The sequence below is a fragment of the Rhipicephalus microplus genome, chromosome 5, assembly GCF_043290135.1.
Source record: "Rhipicephalus microplus isolate Deutch F79 chromosome 5, USDA_Rmic, whole genome shotgun sequence".
Lineage (NCBI taxonomy): Eukaryota > Metazoa > Arthropoda > Arachnida > Ixodida > Ixodidae > Rhipicephalus > Rhipicephalus microplus.
Genome location: NC_134704.1, coordinates 62,851,469 through 62,871,900, shown reverse-complemented (window position 1 = coordinate 62,871,900; position 20,432 = coordinate 62,851,469). Strand labels below are relative to the sequence as shown.

The 20,432-nt window shown below is 44.1% G+C and overlaps 1 protein-coding gene across 2 annotated transcripts in view; it reads right to left on the bottom strand.

Annotated features, from left to right (window-relative positions):
- Positions 1-20,432, bottom strand: part of LOC119185561 (uncharacterized) — a 70,037-nt gene that overhangs the window by 47,437 nt on the left and 2,168 nt on the right. For both annotated transcript variants that reach the window (XM_075895585.1, XM_075895583.1), the window contains exons 2-6: positions 14,826-15,032; positions 11,874-11,957; positions 8,071-8,160; positions 7,163-7,294; positions 1,678-1,739 (exon numbers count right to left, since the gene is read on the bottom strand). In XM_075895585.1, coding sequence (XP_075751700.1) covers positions 1,678-1,739; positions 7,163-7,294; positions 8,071-8,160; positions 11,874-11,957; positions 14,826-15,032 — 575 coding nt within the window. The remainder of the gene's footprint in view (positions 1-1,677; positions 1,740-7,162; positions 7,295-8,070; positions 8,161-11,873; positions 11,958-14,825; positions 15,033-20,432) is intronic.

The following is a 20,432-nucleotide window of genomic DNA, read 5'->3' as shown; positions in this document are numbered from 1 at the left end:
TGTCGACTTGCACAGAAGTGCAAAGGTTGGAGTCATTGCCTCGACAGTGCATTTTGGGTGGCCACACACATTTACAGGCACACAAAAAGTTTTATAGTGAGCCTCCCTTAAAAAGACTTCTCAGCAAAGTCCTCATTGTTTAGTGTGCTCATATCTTTGGGGTTACCCAGAAAAAAAATTCTGCAAATCCCACGCACTATGGGAATCGATATCATGCGAAGCATGCGGAGGAGAAGTGACTCTGGTGTATTTTTTTTTGTTAGGCGAAACATTACGAAATAACACTCAACATACGTACAAATGTTATTCGCATAGACATGTATATTGAAAAGTCACATATGTTTCATACAACCGATATTTTACCGTTACGTAACAATTCCAAGAGCAACATGGGTAATACCAACGTCATAAGCGGTAAGCTGTATTCTAGCGCTTCTAATTGCGAATATGGCAGCCCTCAGTAGTGCTATGTTAACCAACTTTAATGAATGGTGCATAATTATAATTTAAGCTACCCTGACGTGACACCTGTGTCATTGTACTGTGTATGTAGTGTTCATAAAATTAGATGGGCAGCATTGCAACCACAACTGCCATTTCACCAACGTATAGTCTCTTTCCAAAGGAGTTCGGAAACGTGGCGTGGCTCCGCTTTAGAAGACTTCATTGCCACTCAAAGTTTGAGCTTGATTCCTTCTGGGGTTGTAGCGTGTTTTATTTGCAGTCGTCGGGTCAACGCTGCCGATGTGGATTTTTCTAGCACTCTCACATTCAAATAATCAATGACTCTTCTCGCCGCCTCTCGGTACATTTAAACTGTCAAACACGTGTGCCACACACCCGCATATCACGGCCTTAATATTCGGGTATATGCTACGTGTGACTGGGGAAAAATGACGTCGTACGTGACGAGATTTTCCTATTATTCGTGTCGTAAGTCATGACCAGACATTTCTAATCGTCTAACCCACCTACCCTTACATACTAATTATGCTCTACCCCAACGTGATTAAGGAAGTGATTTGAGATATATATATATATATATATATATATATATATATATATATATATATATATATATATATATATATATGCGTTTGTGTGTAGATAGATAGATAGGTAGAAACTCTCAAACTGTCTGCAATATGAAAAGAAATACTTAGCATTTAATACTTCGGGATGAGCCTGTTTCGGGGCTCACAGAAACCGAAACTACGTAGGCGCTATAAAGCCATCTCCAAGGAATTACCCAGCGCGTGCTGCAGCACGCGAGGCTGTCAGTCGTGATAACTTGACCGTTAACTATTCAATGTAACTGCAGAAAGCAGGATGTAAAATTTTTAGGTTTAAGAGATACAGATTAGTGCGAAGAAGAAAGTTAAAACGTAATGAGCATTAGCTTCATTTCTATTGCTTCTTGCGCATTTTTTTCTTGTTTGTGCTAATATATGTTATTTAGTACACCAACTTTTTTGCATACTCTCCACACTCAAATTTTCTTTGCCGCAGGGAACTATACCTATGTACCCTAGAAGCAGTGCACCACACTATCAAAACGCTTAACATCCTCCATGGTCATTAAACAAAGAGTTAGTGACAAGTTTTTTTCTCCATTTTTATACAACTTATTACTATGCAAACGTGTCCTGATATATGTGACATATGCAAACGTTTTACCTGTGAATCCATTTCAGCAGGCCCTTTGATGACATTGCTCTTAGAGTCCTTGCTTGGCACACCTGTAGTCAAAGAATACATTCTGAAGAAACTGCGCGACCTATCACAAAAGCTCGGGAAGAGAAGCTACAATAGCTTGTTGTGACGGCAGGGTGCACTAGAAACTAAAAATAGATCTTAAAGACATTGTGTAATAGCTTCTTTCGTTGTACACTGATGTCTTCTGGTGCACTTTCTATTGTCTCGCTTGTGCTTGGCATCTATTTAGGGCAAACTAATAAACTGAGAATTTTAGGACGAGTACTAGTGATCCAGAACAATCAGCACTATCGACAAAATCGATAATTCAATCACTATGGAACTATTGATGGCACAAATAACTACCGACAGCGCTATCAATACTAAAACACAGTAGCGAGAGCATGAAATAAACCACTCGAACTTGACATAAACTTCGTTCCTCGAATGTGTGGAAAATGCTGCAGCAGGAGGAGCAGGCTGAATGACGCGAAAGTCGGCATGCTCGTGTTCTTTCACCAGAATGCTTGGTCGACACTTGAAAATTAAGCTGAACTGTTCGTCTGTTGCAGAAAAGGAGCAGTTGCATTTGGCGGAACTGCGGGGCCTAAAATTCATATTACATTATTCGTTTTCAAATTAAAAATTTTGTGTACTAATTAGTGAAGTTTCACATACCAAATAAGAAATATCAAGAACAAAGCTTATCAGTTGCTAGATGCAACAGATTGCATTATAAAATTTTCGGATTGAAGTTATTGGGCATTTTCGCTGTGGAAACAATCAACTTGTTTTGCCAAAACATTCCACGTAAACGAAATGAGTATTACGGTAAGTAGCAACGCCCACTAAATTTCAAGGCCGAAAGGCTGCCGCAGTGACGTCAGAGGGTGGGGGCCCAGTTACGCCGCGAACGCGGCGGAAAGCCTTGTTTCGTTCACGTTTTAGGAGAACAAACGCTCCCGCTCTCGCAGCTGCTGCGGCTTGATTGGGCCGAATAAAAGATGTGAAAAAAAAAGTCTTGCTGAGCATGCTCAGTTGGGCAACTGGGCCCCCAACCTCTGACGTCACTGCGGCAGCCTTTCGGCCTTGAAATTTAGTCGGCGTTGTAAGTAGTCAGTTCACTAAGTGCCACGTGCACTGAGCGTATCTATTTCTCTCTCTGTGTCTGTCTGTCTGTCTGTCTGTCTGTGTCTGTCTGTCCGCCCGTCCGTCCGTCCATCCGTGTGTTCGTCCGCCTGTGTGTGTGTGTTCGTCCGCCTGTGTGTGTGTGTTCGTCCGCCTGTGTGTGTGTGTTCGTCCGCCTGTGTGTGTGTGTTCGTCCGCCTGTGTGTGTGTGTGTACGTACGCCTGTGTGTGTGTGTGTACGTACGCCTGTGTGTGTGTGTGTACGTACGCCTGTGTGTGTGTGTGTACGTACGCCTGTGTGTGTGTGTGTACGTACGCCTGTGTGTGTGTGTGTACGTACGCCTGTGTGTGTGTGTGTACGTACGCCTGTGTGTGTGTGCCCGTCCGTCTGTGTGTGTGCCCGTCCGTCTGTGTGTGTGCCCGTCCGTCTGTGTGTGTGCCCGTCCGTCTGTGTGTGTGCCCGTCCGTCCGTCCGTCCGTCCGTCCGTCCGTCCGTCCGTCCGTCCGTCCGTCAGTCCGTCCGTCCGTCAGTCCGTCCGTCCGTCAGTCCGTCCGTCCGTCAGTCCGTCCGTCCGTCAGTCCGTCAGTCCGTCCGTCAGTCCGTCCGTCCGTCCGTCCGTCCGTCCGTCCGTCCGTCCGTCCGTCCCTCCGTCCGTCCGTCAGTCCGTCCGTCAGTCCGTCAGTCCGTCCGTCCATCCGTCAGTCCGTCCGTCCATCCGTCCGTCCGTCTCGCTAGCTAGCTAGCCGCATAGGTCGGGGTATTCTCGTGGTGTAGAGCAAAATTGGTAAGAGAGGGAAAGAGGGTCTGACAAATATGAATGTGTGGTCATAAAAATGATAACGCCACAATCCTGTTGCGCCCGTCCCGAAACCCTTTTCTGCAGACGTGTGTGATACATACCAGTATACCACGGGCCCCGATAGGCACCACAGGTGACTGGGTTTATATCTAGCCAGGAACGGCGAGAACAGACATCGCTAATTTAAATGTGAGAGCTCTAATAAAAGTTCGTTAGATCCCACGTACCTTGGGAATCGCCGTTTTGGGAAGCGTGTGGAGAGAAGGTGACCATGTAATTTTTTTATCGAGCGGCACGTCAATAAATTACGCTAAATATATGCATAAATGTTTCATGCACAGACATATGTTGAGGAATTGCAGATGTTTATAACTAGTTGTTTGCCCTTACGCAACGATGCCAACAGGAACATGAGCATTAGCAACATCGGAAGCGATAAGCTGATATGAAGCGCTGGTACTTGTGAGGATGGTAGCACTGGGAACTGCTACATAAATAAACTTGAGCGAATATCACTTAACTACAATGGACGTTAGAGCGACGGGACGGTTGTATGGTACGAGTTAACTGAATATCCAACACTACAGCCACAGTGGACATTTCAGAAACATAACGTTCTATTTGAAAATTAGTCCCGAGACCTGGCGTGACTCTGTGGTAGAATACTTGGTTGCCCGGCAGAATGATGTGGTTTGATTCCTGCTGAGACTAGAATGTTAACTGTTTGCGTTCATTGGGTCAACGCTGCTGATATCAGCTTTATTAACGCTTACGCGTTGAATTGACACTACGTGTGTTCTCGACGTTCCTGGGTAGACTTGAAATGTCTATCACCTGTGGCACATACCTGAATACCAGGGGCACATATCCGCGGGCGGGTATGTGTGACTGTTTAACTTGAAATGTTTGACGACGTACGCGACCGGATTGTGACATTGTTGAAGGCTTCACTAGCGCGTCATATTCCCCAAACCTTCTTTCTTGTCTTGGTTGACGCCATGTTAAGGGGGTGATAACGAGAGCACTCAGTCGTAAACGGCTAGATAGACAGTATGTCGTATATTCTAGGCACTACAATAAACATACTGATTAGACAGATTAGACAGCCCGACAGACTAGACAGACAGATTACATATACAGATTACATAGACACATTAGAAAGCCCGACAGATAACATATACAGAATACATATGCAGATTACATACACAGATTAGACAGCCCGACAGATTACATATACAGATTACATATGCAGATTACATACACAGATTAGACAGACAGATTACATAGAAAGATTAGACAGACAGATTAGACACACAGATTGGACACACAGATTACACACAGAGACACAGATTACACAGACAGACACACACACAGAGACACAGATTACACAGACAGACACACACACAGAGACACAGATTACACAGACAGACAGACAGACAGACGCCAAAAGAGATTTCAGTACGCAAAGAATAAAACGCGACATGGGCAGCATTGAGCCGACTAATGTACAGAATAATGATTAATATCCCATCACCAAACGAACCCAAGCGTTGGGCGGGGCAGGAAGATATTCTACCACAGAGCAACGCCAGATCCTTAAGCTGCTTAGGAAAAAGAACGTGTCCAGTCGTACTGCAGGGGTGACGTCACTTGGGGTTGCAGTGCTTGCTATCTAATTTTACAGTTCAAGAACGAAGATTACCTATGTACCCCTATGATACAGGCGTCATTCCGCGTGAATGTCTATTTCGATTGTAGTGTTGATTCCGTTTTTTAATAAACCATGCAGTTGTATTCCTTCCCCGCAAACTGTATACAAATGTAGCTTGGCCGAGAAGGAATACACTAATAAAAGTTACGTATAAAATTTACATCACCTCATCGTAAAGTGAATTAAGTTTCGATAATACAGACGTCCGCACTTCAACATGAGTTTTCAAGTTACGTCCAAGCACACGTTCCCCTTTAAAGACCAGCGTAGTTGACGTTCCTATAGTAATGTCACGATGCACACAGACCTACCCTACTCGTAAAAACATGTCGACCCACCTCCTAACGCTTAACGCAAAGCCAAGAAATGGACAATTACTCACTAACTGCTTCGCATAAAATAGATTTCCAAAAGGCGATGAGTCTGAAATGTTTACCTGCAGTAATGCAACCGATGCAGCGATCGACTGCAAGAGCACTTATACTATCAATAGCATGCAGTACTACCGATAACTTGTACTATAAATAGTTTCAACAAAACATTCAATGCTATCAATGATTCATTTACCGAGAGTTTTGCATAACTAGGCAGTATCTCAAGAAGAGACCGGAAGTGCGTACAGGCAAGTAAACGAGAGTACTGTAAGTGGCATGACATGAGGTAGCCACGGTCATGTTGGATCAGTAGGCATTCACTTTTTGGAGTCACTTGTTACATATCAGGATGCGGTAGCAATAGTGACGGTTAAAGGGCTCTGCAACATTTCTTCAAGTAACTATCAAGAAGCTTGCCTAAAGGAGTTTATTGCTTTATGAATTGACCGTCATTTTTTTTTTGGAATCTGTGAAGTGCGTAGAGATTTCTCGTACGCTGTAATTGCTTTCTCTCTTTTCTTGTCTCGCCAAACGTGCTGAAAGACAAAGAGAAGAAGGTGGCGTAGGAAAGGAAGGTACGTCACGTGCGTGTCATTATTTCTCTTATATATTCTTCTAACTCGTGGTTAATCTTCAGAAAAGTCGCGAGAGCACGAGTGGAAACGTGGCGGTCTCCCGCTGCCGGGGCAGTAACCATGCAGCCACGATACTCAAATGAGCTAATGGTCGTGAATTCGCGTGCACACAGTGGTCATAAAGGGCGCATGGAGTGGCTGAGTGCGTGATATCGTTTGTAGAAACAAGAGGGGGTGGTTTTTTTAGCTTACTGTGAGAATTGTAAGTACGTGTCCTAAGCCATTGTCCCGATCTTGAATGAGATTGCCGGACTTTTCAGTGTGCCTTGAGGAGACTGGATGATCATCGCTTCACTCAGGAGATCTTTGGTGCATGATCTTCAAGCACATCAGTCCAGAAAACCACACGAGCTTTTTCACGATTCTTCAGGGCAACGTCACTTAGTGACCGCCTTTGAAATCCTATACTGCGTGCGTGCGTGTGCGTGCGCGTGTGCGTGTGCGTGCGCGTGCGAAATGTACATCTGCTTCTCTATCTTTTACTTTTATTCTCTTATCCCCTCTCCCGATGAGCAGGGTAGCAAACTGGACATAGCCTAGTCAACTTCTCTACCTTTTTAGTATATTCTTTTTCACTCTTTCCAGCCCACGTGCAACGATACAATATTGGGGTCGCATTAGAAGTCTCCACTACCAATCAGCAGCCTTTTCATACCGTCCTGAAAAAATGTCACAAGGCCCTTTTAAGGTCCCCGAAGCGCAACCGCTGAGCTATCAGTTATTCCACGGGCTTATGCAAGTACCACAACCTGATTCTTCTGTCAATGTTCCTCATTATGATATCAATGATCCTAAAACGTTGTGCCATTCTCTTTGTACCTTCTTGAAGCCCTGGTGCCCGCTTCAGAACTTGCAACCTGGAGACTCTCTTCTGCCGTGGCGCTGTTGCGCCAACTTCGTCTTCAGCATTCTCAGCAGGCCGGTCGCCAGGCTGAACCCAAGCTTCAATGTCTGCAGCGAGCATATTAGTTCACATTAGCTTACGATGGTTTGTAATTTTGTGTACACACGCTTTCTGAACATTGTAGTTCCGAAATTTTTCGCTAAGATATACGTTCTATAAGCGTGAAATGAAACCTGAACAGCGGCAAGCCTTCGCGATGGTATAGTGCGCGCCGTTCACTTGTCACCATGAACAGGCACGCACTTATGCGCAGACCTGCCGAACAGGATCTGAACACTGAAATATAAGCACTGCTCTGTCGATCCTGGCTGTACTACCAAAAGCCAAAGTTACAGCAGCAACGTCATTGTACGATACTGACTCGTACTTCAGCTTCGCTGATTGTCCTGGTAGTTTGATTAACTGGTATAACGGGTTTAACGTCCCAAAACTACCATATGTTTATGAGAGACGACGTAGTGGAGGGCTCCGCAAATGTCGACCACCTGGGGTTCCTTAACGTGCACCCAACTTTGAGCACACAGGTCTACAGCACTTTTCGCTTCCAACAAGAATACAGCCGCTGCCGCCAGGATTTTATACCCCGACCTGCGGGTCAGCAGCAGAGTACCTTAGCTACAAGACCACCATGACGAGATAGTTCCTCTAGTAGAACGATGCTGCGAAAATTCATAGGCAATGGCAACAGATGCAAGCTTTCTCGCGGTACAGACGTCTAGACATGGCGTGTTCTCTGTATATTGAATTCCAAAACAATATACAACGGCTCTTATCATCCTACAAAAATTTTTAAACAGTTCCAGACTACGTTCCTCATTCGTACCTCTAGAACATCCAGGCCGCCAATCTTTGCCGGCAACGGGAACCACAAGGGTTCTCTTGCGAGTGCGACTGCTGAGCCCCGACTTGCTGTCTGCATCAATTATTGGGGAACAATATTCATCATGGTAAAAGAGGAGTAATAAAAACAAAGGAGAGATAAGCAAGGCAATGTACAAATTGTATTCAACCAATGATTTATAAACCAACGCGTTATCTTTTTGAAAGAACCACCGAGTCATCAGACCAACACATACGTTAGCTCTACAGTCATCCCCCTTGCAATGGCTGTGGTTCACACGTGTTTTATTTTATTTTATTTTATTTTATTTTCACATACTGCAGCTTGGTTAAAGGGATATCGCAAGAGTGGGTACAGAGCACTAAAATTACGAGATTGAAACTAAGAATGATTGAAATAAATACGAACAATGACCGATCAAACATTTACGAAAATTGCTCTAAACATATTTATATAAACATTGAAAAACTAGAAGTAAGGATTTAGGTGGTACATATGAAACTATAAGAAACGCCGCCTTTCAAAAGGCGCTCTTACCTGAAATTCTGTACAAATAGCTGCATCACATTTGTTCCTATACCATCATGTACGTTAAATGCAGGAAATTGGGGGGGGGGGGGGGGTGATGCTGCTGGGACAGTATGTCAGCAAACGTTTTCTTTTAGAAGGTGGTTTTCCCATATAGTATGTATCTGCTGAGAGATTTTGAGCCTTAAGTGGAGACTAAAGAGCAAAACCGTTAGTGAAGTACAATTTCACATTCCTGAAAATGCCACTCTTAGCGCGACAGAAAATGCACGAAAAAAAATGCGGGGGGAGGTGCCGATAAAAATGACGTAAACTGTCATCTGTAGGTACCATTGACCTAGCATACGAAGTTTCGGAACATTTCATTAAGTCGAATGTCGCAAAAATTAGAAAAAAATGCATTTTGAAATCTGTGACGTCCTGCGCAGAGATTCTGGTGTGAAATTTAAAAATGAAACTTTAACCTTGACTTTCTCCGCTACTAATGAACTGATGTCAGTGAAACTTATGGCATTAGAGTTATCAGAGTGCAGTTTGTTAATCTAAACCAAGTCATTGTTTCTCTTCGGTTTCCCTTCAAGGCTTCGAACAACATATCGATACCCGTCTCCATCATAACTAATACACTCGTATAGCAAATTCTGGAACAGATTTTTTTCGCTGGCGCAGTTATGTTTCAATGCGTGTTGACACCATGCGAAAATTGATACCAGGCATGTCAGTGAACATGTCGAAAGACTTAAAAAAATTTGGACGAAGGCAATCATGCACTGGCCGCTTTGCTAACGAAAGTTCTCGTTCGCTGGTGGATAGGTCTATGCTTGCGGGGTATCTCTGCCAAAGAGGGATCGCCCACAGTCACCCAAGCACCACCGTCAGGTATACTTTCTTGCCGACATTGTAAAAAAGACGGTAACAACAAAAATTAACATAACTGTGAGGTTTGCGTGCCGGAAGGCCACGAAAATTACGAGAAATGTCCTAGTGGGGGGTCCTAAGTTATCTTAGACGACTTTTTCAAAAATTATTGATTTGATATATAAGAAGATGTTAGCGCACAGGTAAAGCGCCGGCTACCTTTTAGCCCTTGAGGGAACGTGGGACACACATTCCAAAGGAAACAATAAGAGACAGTGCGTGAATAATAGAACACCTGAGACTACATATGCAAAACTACACTCATACGCACATATCAAACGACACCAACTTGAATAATTTGTCGTAGACTTGAAGTACACAAACGTGTTCTTGAATTTTGTCGTCACCTAAAGGTGGGCACCATGAATGGCCAGTAATCAAACCCGCGTCCTCGATCGAGCCTAGGAGTGCTTGCCAAGCAACCACGGCTGCTATCACAGCGAATATGACTGATCATCTCTTCGAAAACTCGAAATTCACAAACGTGTTCGTCAGTTATGGCAACGCCGTGTTGTCTGCATGAAGCATATAGCTAAGTCATTATCTGCACTGAAGCACGTTCCCCGTGTATTAAAAAAAATGGCAGCCACTCCATATAAGAAGTGAACTCTGGGAATGCTGCGAAGATCCTCGGATGATCACGAAATGCTTATAAAATATCACGATGCTTATAAAGATATTACGATGGGGCCAGGAAGCCACTTGACTGCAACAACGCATCCCGGTCACGACCGTTGTCGGAGTCTACAGCGCTCTCGCTTTGCTTGCGCAGTGTTGCTGTGCCCAGCGTGTACAATCATTCAATAAGAAAGCATCGCGATTGATTCTGACCACAGAGCACTGGAATTCTGACCGGCCCGTCTCAATGGGCACAGACATTTGGCGCACACACACTGGATATCACAAGGTGACGAACTGACAGACGGATGGACAAATGGATGGATGCGTGGACATATAAACAGTAGACGGGTGAATGCACGGAAGGGCGCATGGACGAACAAATTCATACATGGACGGATGGATGGATGAATTGATGCACGAACGGTTGGATGGACCGAAAAACGGATGAACAGATGCAAGCATGGATGGATCAACACACATGCACGGATGAACTGATGAATGGAGGGGCCGACAGAGAAATGCACAGATGGAATATAGTCTATTTTAAACCTACACGCGCGCTATGACCGCTCAATGTATGCTATATGTAACTCTGGTGTTTGTCCGACGGCAAGCTACAACGATGGCATCGGCGAACATTGTGTGAGCTGAAGGGGCTTTTCTCCTCAAAAGCCTTGCTGTCAGCTATCCTAGGCGAAGAAAACCATCCCGTCTTCAATGGCTGCATCATCATTAGTCTATAAGGTGGGCCACCTATTGCGTGCATTCGAGCATAACCTATTTCTACCACTTATCTGATATAGAAAACTTGTCGCCTAGAGTTCGAGGAACTTGACTTTGAAGAGTCTTGGGTAACGGAAGTTAGTCCATCAACTTTCATGGCTTTCATTCTATGCCCTTGTATGCGTCCTGCGCCATATATAGCGACACTAAATTTAAAGCAAATCACTTGCTCTTGTACAACTTAAATTAGAATACGAGTGCGCTATTCGGGACACTACTACTGGCAAACTAACATCTTCATCAGAACTCGTACGAAACAATTAGGTTCGCTTCATCTTATGTAATTACAACAGAACTGCAGGCGTGTCCACTATGAAAAACAATCTTTCTCTCATGTCTATATCTTATCGTAAAATTGCGTGCCTGTTTCTTTTTTTGCACAAAATTTCTCATCATTCAATTCGCCAAAACAAAGCCATTTCTCAGCCGCTTTACCTATTGCCTCGAATGAACCATCGTTACAAAGTTGGTCTTCAAATGTGTCATACAAAATCCTCCTTTCAGCCATTTATAATTCAATCATCCTCTGAATGAAACCACCTTCCCGAAGCCATCATATCAATTCACGACAGTCACTTGTTTAAACTAATATTTTATAAACAGATTCTACTCTCTTTTTTTACTTTGTGCAGCAAAAGTGATTGTGGTACTTAATCTTTTTTTCCCTACTTACCTAGTTTGGGACCTTACTGCATATGCCATTATTCTTTATCACTTGTCCGTCGACGTATCTGTCTGTTATTTTAGCTAAAACTATATAACAACAGGTCTTTTATACTGAAATGTTTATATGCTTCTTTTCTTTTTTAAGTTTTCTGTTACTTTTGTAATCGCTCCCCTCTTTATTGCTTCTAGACCTGGAGGTTCAAAATAAATAAATAAATAAATAAATAAATAAATAAATAAATAAATAAATAGCACGACTTTCTACTTACCACTCGAGGAACTTGTCTGCGAACCAACTTGGTCAAAAGGAACCCCGCAGTCCACTTCCATGAAAGAGGCGCCAGTTGTGCTTGCTGCATCATGCATAGCGGTACATAACTTCAGGAAAAACTTTTGTGCAGTTTACGAGGCACTTCTCATATCTATTGAAAAACCCGGATGTTTCTCGTGTTGCTCTAGATATGAACGTCTAAAAAAAGCATGGTCACCAAACACGCGCGAAAACAACAGTACATGTGCCAGAAGCAGAACTCAGTGCACCAATCAGTTGAAGACATCAATCAGGCAAGTCAGCTGAAGCCACATTTTCTGAAACATCACCCTCGAATTCCGAGACAGCTAAAAACTAGCCACCAAGATTCCCGGATAGTATTAAGTGTTATGAATGAATGAATGATATGGGTTTATTTCCAACACAAAAGTTGGGGGTTCCTCAGGCAAAAAAGCTGTTGAAAAACAGCTTGAAGGGACCTGGGGGACCGTACAGGCAGCAACGAATAAAAAGTAACTAACATGACATGATACAACTTATACTACTTGACAAGATATAATAGCATCGGTACATATCAAAGTAAATATAAGGAGGTACAACAAAAATGCACAGATACAGGGAAATGCATCAGAAATTAAAATGCACCCCTATAACTAGGATAACTGCACATACCGAAAATGCAAACGTTTGAACGTATAAAAAATGCAATGCAAGAACAGTGGTGCAGTGACAGTTAATTAGGTTATGCTGTAATGGCTGCACAGTCATTTAATAGGAAAAGTCTTATTTGTTTTTAAATCTATGGAATGGGATATCAAAATTTATTTGTGAAGATACACGATTTATTAGTGCAGGTATCTGATAAGTGAGGGCTGACCTTCCGTAGTTCGTACGCCTTCTTGGTATTGGTGTCTGTGTATTACGTAGTGGATAACGTCTTGATGTTGCATGTGCCATGTCTATCAGATCATATTTCTGTATGTGCAGGAGGAGTTTATAATCGTATAATTTTGTTGCTTTAAGCAAATTATACTTAACAAATAAAGGATTAGTGGCTCACCAAAATAGTTCTCGAAAAAGTCTGAGCACTTTCTTTTGCATTGTTTCCAGTTTGTAGTAATCAGTAGTTGTTGTAGTACCCCAATCAAGTGTGCAATAAGATAAGCGGGAGTAGAAATGCGCGTAATATATCGCCTTTTTTAGATGTAAAGGAATTAAATGGGATAGTTTAAATATTATACCGACGGCTCTGCTTAGCTCTGAAGTGAGTTTATTGATGTGTGTATTCCACGACATGCTTTCTTCAAACCATACGCCTAAAAATTTGACATTTTACGTGCTCTAAAACGGTGCCCTGATACGTTAGTCTTTGTTGGGTTCCCGCGGGCTCCGGTCATCTCACTTCTACTGCGCGTGTCGGGGGTGCGTGCCGGCGCACGTTGCATCTCGCGTTCAGTCGTCGGGCCCTCGCCGTCGGACGCCACTCGCCGACACAACACTGTATCACTCCTGCTTGAATTCGCATACGTTGTAACGGGATGATCAGAGATAATCTTAACTTTTTTGCGTTTTCATGCTGCCGAAACGAAATTGTGCAGGGTCTTCCTCCCCAGAGTCATCCAAGGAGTCCTCATCCCAGCAATATTCATATAAGTGTCAAAGTTTAATGTCTCAGAAAGCCTATATTACTTAAAGTACGCATTAGAGAAGGATCAGGTTAATTCAGACCACCTCGAGGGCCATAGAACGCACCAAAATTGAAGTACATGGGCCTCAAGAATTTTCAGCCTGCATCAAAAACGCGGCCGCAGTGACCAAAGGTGAATTTATGTGAGTAGCAGCAAACACGGGAGTGCATTTTACGTCATTATCGCAAATATATCAAGGATGGTTGCTTCCTGAGTTAGTTGGTTCATTTCAACGTATGTAACTACGCTTAAAGCTAGAAAAGGCGGCATGGACAGACAGCACAGACTTTACTCTCTGTCCGCGCCTTCTTTTCTAGTTTTACGAGCTGTTACAAGTTCCGAAGGACCAATCCTTCAATCTCTAGATGGCCTCCAATCAATGGTAATTTTCTTTTACTTTTCGCTACAAAGTATTAGGCCAGAAGAAAGAAATAGGAATGAATTGCAATGCATTAAAGTTCCTACACTGTATCCAACGCTGCCTTACCTCGCTGCTTATGAAACTAGGCGACAAAGCTTCTCGCGGGGCACCATTATATATTTTTTTCGTATCGATAGTGTTATCTTCAATCATTGTTCCACCGCCTGCAAGAAGAGTGCACAATGGCTGAATAATCAAATTTCTAGAATTTGTACCCAATGTATACTTCAAAAAGTCAGTCTGAAGATTCCCGAAAAATATTTCCTTTCACCTTTTTTCGGTAAACCATGTCATACTAAGGAACTTTCACTTCAGGCGTGTAGTATATTATATGCCGATTACCTCGATTGCCCTAACATATCTTCTAAATGACGGAAATCGAAACTTCTTGCGCACAGACAAAATCAAGAAAGGCGGTTCCTCACATTTAAATAGAGACCCGCTCTCTATAAAACAAGAATTTTGGCATAAATTTTCATTATTGCCCTTTCTGTTCAAAAAGGTTTCCAGAGGGAGAGGGCGAGAAAGTTTCTTGTTCATAGGGAGACAGTGTTAGCACACAAAATACCGTCCCCAAGTTAAAGCCTCTTATCTGTAAAAAGAACGTTAGCATGCTTATCCCAGCACGAGATATATTTTAAGATTGATTGAAAGACCTCAGATGGGGTGTTTCTTGTCCAAATGAATCCATAAGGTTACCGTCATAGGCCTCACAAAATTATTAGCAAGCTATCTGCGTCTTCTGTGGACCCCAATAAAGGTTTAACCATGATTTTATCTGCAAAAAGCTATAGTCCAATAATTGTGACAAGTATTTTTTTCTACTGTAGCATGAACGTACTGTTTGAGGATCGAGGTTGAGGTGCTTCCTGTAGAGGGACGACCACAGACTCCTTAAGCATTTGCTCAAATTGTGCAGGGTCTTCCTCCCCAGAGTCATCCAAGGAGTCCTCATCCCAGCAATCTTCATCCGTAGAGTCCTCATCTCCAGAGTCTTCATCTGTAGAGCCCTTAGCCAGGGAATCCCTACGTGGGTAGACAGTTTGTTCTGAAACAAAGAAAATTACCCTAAAGGCATTGCGTTGACTCGCCTTTATTTTTGATTTGCACACTCCTGTATCACTCCTGCTTGAATTCGCATGCGTTGTAACGGGAAACACAAAGAGAGTCTTAACTTTTTTTGTGTTTTAGAGCTGCTGAAACTTCCTATAATATTTGGGAAGACATGAGAAAATCTCGTAAACGCACTTTCATCATTAGAGCAGAAAACGCATACGGGACGATTGGTATTGATTGATTGATATGTGGGGTTTAACGTCCCAAAACCACCATATGACTATGAGAGACGCCGTAGTGGAGGGCTCTGGAAATTTCAACCATCTGGGGTTCTTTAACGTGCGCCCAAATGCGAGCACACTGGCCTACAACATTTCCGCCTCCATCGGAAATGCAGCCGCTACAGCCGGGATTCGATCCCGAGACCTGCGGGTCAGTAGCAGAGTACCTGAGCCACTAGACGGGAGGATTGGTTTTGAGAATGATCATATGAACGCTGAAATCGGTGACCCAAGGGAGATGAATTTCTCATAAGGAAAGAAAATGTGTCCCCCTGCCTTACTAACCCTAACGTGTCCTCAAAAACACAACTAAGGTTTTGCAATTGTTTCGTGTTATACGCGGCTTCGCATGCATACCTGACACCAAACAGATGCTATATTACGTTTGTTTAAAAAGCACATAGTACAGTGCACGGTGCAAGAATACTTCAGGTGAGCGAACGCCAGGACTATCCACTGCCCGATAATGTTCTTCTTCGCTAGGAGCCTGGGAGATGGCGCTACAAACTTTGCCCCGGTAAGGTTCCTAGATGAAACGTTCCGGCTTTCTTTCCCCCTCCTTTCGGTGTAGGAAAGAACCGTGATGTAGGAAAGTAGCGGTGCTCATTTATCGTCGCTATGACACCCTCACCGCACCGTCAACCTTCTCCCTTATCACTCCCTCTTTCGCGGCGCCGCTCTATGCGTGTCGCGTGGTTGATATCACGCGATTACCCGGTTTTCTCATATAAGGCTGGTGCACACCGGCGACTAGCAGCAGTCGCATGACCATTTGCGACTTGTCGCATACAGTCGCGCAAGGTCGCAAAGCGACTGCTTTGGCCAGTCGCTTTCTGACGGAATTTTCAGTCGCGCGACTGCAGTCGCAAAGCTGCTGGAACCAATCAGCGATGCTCAATTCTTGTTTTCTTGTTTATTTTCAACGCTGTGCGAGAATGGACGAAAACAATAAATGCGGCGCGCTCGGTTCGCTCAGCTGGCGGCGATCAGCTGATCGTCACCGGTCTCCAGAGTTCTCGCTGATAACGAGATCCGGACGTATATATTTTCGCGCTCTGCGCAATAAACTCAGTTGGAAGTTAGCGCTCGTGTCTTTCGTGTCCTTCTTGCCTCTGTGTCGTTTTGTGCTCGCGCTGTAACTATCGTCGTGACTCGATAGTTTTGCGACTTCCAGTCACTCGCATGAAGCCTCTGCCGGTGTGAACCCGGTGTGAACATCAAGAGCTTTTTAGTCGCCAGTCGCGAATGGTCGCGTGACCGGTGCAAGTCGCCGGTGTGCACCAGCCTATATGGAAACCATCGCTCACGTGCTGAATGTGCTTCGCAGAATTCGCCAGCAGCCCGCCACGGTCCTCAGTCCGACGAGCCATCTATCGGCACGGCGCAAACGAGAACATGGTCGGTCCCTCCGTGCCAAGCACTCGCTTCGCGCCGTTCGTTCACCTATAAAGTTTTCTTGCACATTGGTATAGTGCAATGAGCAGTCAGTAAAAATAATGTGTGAAGTGTAAGGCTTGAATTGGAGTGAAGGGTTCGGGGGGAATAGGGCAGGCCCGCTGACCACGTAAGCTACAAAACATGTGTTCATACATACTCCTGCCTCACAAACACTTGACACAGTCGTGCATATATATCGATGTCGCAGCCTCGAATAGTGCTCTTCTGAGGGCGTTCTGGAACAAAACCAGTTTTAACTACGGAGGGTGAAATGTCGTTTCGCGAGTCACAAGAGCAATATAGCGTCCAGCGATGTATTTGATTGTACTCCTTATTAGTCCAAGCTAGATGAAAATGAAAAACCGTAACGTTTCTAGCCTTCAGTATTTATATCTGTCAATTGGTTCTTCGAGTGATGCTCAGACCATTGTTTTGGGGAGGGGGGATTCCAATTAGGAGAGTGGGCGTAAGGCGAGTACAAGGGATGCTACGGTACGCACACAAAAGTCGTTCAAGTGGGATTATGCCAGGGCATCTTGACTCGCATTGAGCCCGAAGCGGTGTTCCATTTCTTCGCAGAAAGGATGAAATTCACACTAATGCGTACCCATGCTGAGCCAGCAGTCTTGTGTTATTTCACGTGATTATCTTTGTCACGTGAGACGCGGGGCTCTTAGTTTGTAAATTGATTTGATTTAATCGATTTGTGGGGTTCAACGTCCTAAAACCACCATATGATTATGAGAGTCGCCGTAGTGGAGGGCTCCGGAAAGTTCGACCACCTGGTGTTCTTTAACGTGCACCAAAATCTGCGCACACGGGCGTACAACATTCCCGCCTCCATCGTTAGTTTGTAAACTGAAATGCATGCTACGTGTACTAAGTGCGAAAAAGTTTGTTTCTATTAAGAAGGGGTGCTTTATCGTCTATTATCTATTATCTCCCTGATGTCTCATCAAACGCGAAAAGGGACAGTCAGCGTCAACACGAGTCACGATGTCGTGGATATCCAAAAATATACGACGCCATGAACAAGTCATTAGGTAGATATGTGGGCCGGGATTAACGTCCCAACACCACCATTTGATTATGACAGATGCCTTAGTGAAAGGATCCGGAAGCTTCGACCTCCTGAGGTTTTTTAACGTGCACCCAAATCTGCGCACATGAGCCTACATGCAGCATTTCCACCTCCCTCGGAAATGCAGCCGCCGCAGCCGGGATTTGATTCCGAGACTTGCGTGTCGGCAGCAGAGAACCTTAGCCACTTGAACACCACGGCGGGGCACGAACATGTCGTTAGATGTCATCGTCCCTTGTTCAAAGATGGGCCACACGCGGAGGCAATGCAGAACCGTGCGAGCTGCAGGAATCCTCCGATTCCGTAGGCTAGCGCAACCGAATTGTGTGCAGAACACTGCCCAAGCAGTCAGTCTAAACATCAACTTCTAACGGTTTACATGGTCCTTGTACTCTGTTGTTTAGATTCCTGGTTCTCTCAATGAACTTTTAGTCGCTAGCCTGCGCTTGTGCGTGCGTATAGAATCTTGTCTAGAGCAGCAGCGCACGCCTGTCCGCATTGCTCTTGGCCGCAACTACCACCTGAAATTAGCTACAAATTAGTGTTCACGCTTGAATTAGACCCCAAGGACGAAACATGCTGTATGGTCATCGTGCATGGTATAACATATGGCGTCGTTATTTGCATATTTCTGCAGAAAACGGTGGCTGCAGTGGCCGGCTGTCCACTATAAACAAGCGTGACTTCGACAGTGCATCTTCTCTGTGCATAACTTTTGTCTGTTTTCGTAAATGTGGATTACCTACTCGATGAGCGCTGACTCTTTCTATGAAACCATACAGGAGGAAGAGGAGGCACCAACACAATCGACTCAGAAAGGCGAAAAAGAAGATGATTTTCGCCTTGAAGTCGTCTTCTATGCAAATGCATCAGGAATAACGCGAGTTCGTTCTCCCGCCCACTTTTAGGCAAGCATTTGCGCAATCCAGACCTTTGTTATTGCCTGTCGGCCCGAATAGCGCAAGTGCTCTGGACTTGGTAACACACCGCAGTTCACAGCGAGAAGACACTGGTAGCAGGATGCTATAAGACACATTCGTAAGATGTCCTTTGTTCTAGCGAATCAGCAGCACCTGGTCAAATAATGCTGCGCCCAAGAAGCCTGCGTAGCTATGGGCATATTTGAATAAGATAGTGTCCAAAGGAAATCTCATTTTATACATGTGAGCAGCGGAAGTAAACAAATAAGCATGAACTACTGACCCATCGTGTACATGTTTGAGGGAATAAATAACCAGTAATAACTAAAATGTTTCACCATAGAATATTCTGTGAAAAAGATGATGCTTCGCATATTCAGCTCTGCAGTTCTCGCTTCTTATGTAGTTTCAATTGACACCACTTCTGAGTGAATTTCTTTTTTCCCCCTTTATCGCTTGCGTTTGCGCGCAAAACAATCGTGCCCCGCCGCGGTGCTCTAGTGGCTAAGGTACTGGGCTGCTGACTCACAGGTCGTGGGATCGAATCCCAGTTGCAGCGGCTACATTTACGATGGAAACAGAAATGTTGTAGGCCCATGTGTTCTCACTTGAGTGCACATTAAAGAACCCAAGATGGTCGAAATTTCCGGAGCCCTCCACTACGGCGTCTCTCATAATCATATGGTGGTTTTGGGACATTAAACCACATATATCAAAGCAATTGTTAATTTAAGGGCTTGTATTTTTACGGTTTGGCACGGTGTTAAGAGATAACAGAGAATGATGCCAATGAAAGTATAGAGGATGATATTAGAAGTAATTGTAAAATGAATGTGAACAAAGGAAAGTGGACAAGACGATAACTTGCCAACGGCGGGGGCCGAACCTGCGACGTTCGAATAATACATCTGAGGCTTCCAAGAAAATAAAAAAGAAAACGAAGTTTCTCGTCTTGACGAATCTATTGTGGCAAGATAAGTAGTGAGAAACAAATATTCTCGCGTGAGAATGATAAACAGCCTTGTAAATCGAGACCGCAATCTCTATGCAGCACACAACTAAGATTACGTCAGTAAGGTTTTCGTACTCTCCTTCAAAGTATGTATAGATGGATAAATATACATATTGCTACAGTTCATTTTTCATGTAATCAGTTTTGCAGGTGCAGCACAAATAACGTAGCATAACGCACGACGGGCATTAAAGCGATGTCGTGCATGCGATGTAACCTCGTTGCAAAACAGCCTTTACGCAACACTCTCCGGCGTTAATAATAGTATACTTGATCAGCTTAAACGTCCCGCAATTACTATATGATTACGATAGACGCTTTTAAGTGAGAGGAGAACTTTAACGTGCACTTAAATTTAAGCACAGGCACCTCAAACATTCTCGCTTCTATTGAAAATGTGGCCGCCACGACCGGGATTGGATACCGCAACCCCTCTCAGGCATTAATCGACGTGAAGTTGAAATAGTCGGTAAAGTTTCCCTTGAAAGATCGCAAGGGCATCAAACACGGGCACAAACACGGAGAAAAAATTGTACAAGACCGCAATAACGCCGTCTATCAACTGAATGGGCCCACTGTGGTGGAAAAGAAAGACAAGAACGTGTTATCCACTTCAACTCACCGGCGTTATCTTTATTTCTAACGCGCTGAGCTTTTATTC